This window comes from Cyprinodon variegatus, unplaced genomic scaffold (genome assembly GCF_000732505.1).
Source record: "Cyprinodon variegatus isolate N-32 unplaced genomic scaffold, C_variegatus-1.0 Scaffold2790, whole genome shotgun sequence".
In the NCBI taxonomy this organism is placed as follows: domain Eukaryota; kingdom Metazoa; phylum Chordata; class Actinopteri; order Cyprinodontiformes; family Cyprinodontidae; genus Cyprinodon; species Cyprinodon variegatus.
This window is the reverse complement of record NW_015153243.1, coordinates 1-2,976: the sequence shown is the minus strand read 5'-3', so window position 1 is coordinate 2,976 and position 2,976 is coordinate 1. Positions and strand designations below refer to the sequence as shown.

Sequence of the window (2,976 nt, the reverse complement as noted above, 5' to 3'; positions counted from 1 at the left end):
CTGCCTGGCTGTGTGTTTCCTGGACGTGGCCACCTTTTGCAGCTGCTTTTTGTGTCTCTGCTTCTGTCTCCTAGAACCCCAGTGGGCCTCAGCAGATGGCCGCTCACACTGAGCCTGGTTCTGCTGGAGGTTTCTTTCTATTAAAAGGGAGTTTTTCCTCTCCACTGTTGCTAAAAGCATGCTTAGTGTGAGGGATTGCTGAAGAGTCCATGAGTCAATGCAATCAACTGGTTTTCCTTAGATAGAAAACTTTGTATCAATTTGACTGGATGATCTGGTGAACTGTAAAGTGCCTTAAGATGACATGTGTTGTGAATTGGCGCTTTAGAAATAAACTGAATTGAATTGAATTGACCAACACCAGATACAGCACTTGGACTTGCCCAACAGCCGATACCGCACCGTGACCATACCAACTGGTAACATGGAGTGTACACACACATATATATATATATATATATATATATATATATATATATATATATATATATATATATATATGTCATGAGCAATAAATGCATGTAAATTACATGTACATCACCAAATTTGGCACTTCAGTATTATTATAATAAATCAACACATTAGTTTTATTGTGATGGATTTGCATAATATGTTATATTACATGATTTATAGACTTCATTGACTTCATACCGAATATTTAATATGCCAATCCTTTTACTGTAATTTACAGTAATCTACTTATGCAATGAAACAGCCAGCCTGTGTCAAAGTGATTTATCTTTAATTTAAAAGTCTTAAGCTGCCCTGAAAATGAGAACTTCATCGTTGTTCGAAGCTATAGCGCACATACTGTTTACATTGCGACCGGCCTAACTAGGGAGTACCAATATGGTGGCGGGTGACTTCACCCCACCCTGATTTACTAAGGGGCAATCAGCAATCCAGTGAATAAATAGAGATCAGTGGCAGTTCCCCATCAGGTGTTTCGGGATGTGATAACGAACTTCCGCTTTTACTTCTTCGTCGGTTTAAAAAGTGCTGCGCACTTTTTCTTCTTTGTGTTTTAATGGCAGCTGAGATCCATAAGGATCATTCCAGTGCGCTCTTCTAATCTTCTTTATGTTAACAGCAGCGCAAAACGCTACTGTAACTGCTGTTTCTGTCCGCTACATGCTCACGCGCTCTTCTACCGTAATAACTGCCTCCACGCAGCATTTCCCCCCTCATTCATAAAACTTTCAAATCGGGGACATTTCCGGGAACAGGTTAAGCAGGAGACAGGAGGTCCCAAACAGGGACTGTCCCCTGAAATCAGAGACATCTGCTCACCCTGGTTTAGAAGTTCTGAGCTCGGGACCAGTAGGTCCAAATCATAAACTCACCAGCAGAAGAGAAGGCGAAGTAAACAGAGACCAGAATCCGCAACAGCATCACGGCGCTCATCGCTGCCATTTTCTCTAGTTTCGTTTCCGCGTTTCATCTGAAATCAGAACCAGAGAACCGTTATGTGGGAGTGTTCTTAATTAATTAACTTTCTGATACTTTATGACAATGTGAAAAATAATGTGAAGTGATCGTTTGTATAATATCGACTTTATTGTGTTCTCCAAGTGGCGGAAATACCTAAAAAATGTGAACATATTTACTTACACAGTTGGTATTTATTAGAAATCACATGACTCATCAATGACGTAGCCGTCTCATTGACCATATTTGAACGAGAGCTGCCTGCAGCTTCTGGAGCTCGACCGGAAGCGGAGGTTATAAGCCGGAAGTGCATCGTTTCGGAATATGATTTGTTTTTTCATAATTGAAGCTCTAAAACAGCCATCCTACATGATATTAAAAAATATATCACAGCTGCAACCAGGATTTTAAAAATGTAACAAAAACAGTTCTGTAGCTTTAAGCTAGAGAGCAGCTTGGCTTTATTTAGTTTATGAGTTAGAAAAATAGTTTTGACACTTTTTAAGCGAGAAAGTCAATCTCCAAACATCCTCTGGAATCAGTTCATCATGATTATGATCCTGCTGAAATATGCAGTTCTTGCAGAACGCCAGACCTCCTGCATACCGCCGGTATCTCTGCATCAGCCAAGCTTTACTTTTACTGTTTGTAGTGATTATAAAGAGTTATTAAGGTTTGTGGTGAAAATCGCAAGTTCCAGATTATACAATCAAATATGTTTTGTGAGCAGGTTTGAACATTTCTTTTTAATTTGGCTATTTATAAACTTTTTTACCATGGTTCATAAAAAAATGTTTTACCGCAGCAATAATGATCAGAGCTCGCTCTGTTCGTTCTGAATAACAATTCACTATTACGGCTTTTTTTTATACTATGGAGTTTAATCCCTTGATAAATCTTTTCTTATATGCAGACAGCTCACAAAAACAATAACAGCATGTAGTCTACAGTATATCTGTCAGGGTTCTGCCCTCCGTTTATTTTAAGTTTCTTTGTATTTATAGTTGTTTTCTAGCAGTGTTATTTCTGAGTTACTCTCTGTTGCCCCCTTATGTTTGTTTCCTTTCCCATTGGCTTCCTTCTAGATGCTTCCATCCACACCTGTTCCATATTCATCTCATTATTCCATCCTTTGTTCTCTTCCCCTCATATACTCAGTGTCACTCAGTGTTGGTTCCTTGTTGTTGTTTCCTCATCCCTGGCTTCCCAAATGAGTTTTGCCTGATGTTTTCTGGTTTTTTGGTTCTTAGTATTTTGGATTTTTGGATGTCTGCCTCAGTTTTTCATTATATCCGCAAGATTCACCTCTGCCTCATGGTCTCTGCATTTGGGTCCTCAATCAGCCTCCACCTAAATCGTGATATCATCTTCCCCAAAACAAACTCCTTGATCACCTTTTCTGATTAGTTAATGCCCAGGAGAACCGCAGCAAAAGTTAAGATGTTCATTGACATCTGTATCTACAGTGGGGCAAAAAAGTATTTAGTCAGCCACCAATAGTGCAAGTTCTCCCACTTAAAAAGATGAGAGAGGCCGGTAATTTTCATC

The 2,976-nt window shown here is 39.3% G+C and overlaps 1 protein-coding gene across 1 annotated transcript in view; it reads right to left on the bottom strand.

The window, feature by feature from the left end:
- LOC107081059 (coxsackievirus and adenovirus receptor homolog) overlaps window positions 1-1,435 on the bottom strand; it is a gene marked incomplete at its 3' end in the record, with an annotated part of 8,636 nt that extends 7,201 nt beyond the window's left edge. Inside the window, exon 1 of the mRNA XM_015369271.1 lies at window positions 1,344-1,435. Coding sequence (XP_015224757.1) covers window positions 1,344-1,413 — 70 coding nt within the window. The remainder of the gene's footprint in view (window positions 1-1,343) is intronic.
- Between the last annotated feature and the right edge of the window lie 1,541 nt (window positions 1,436-2,976).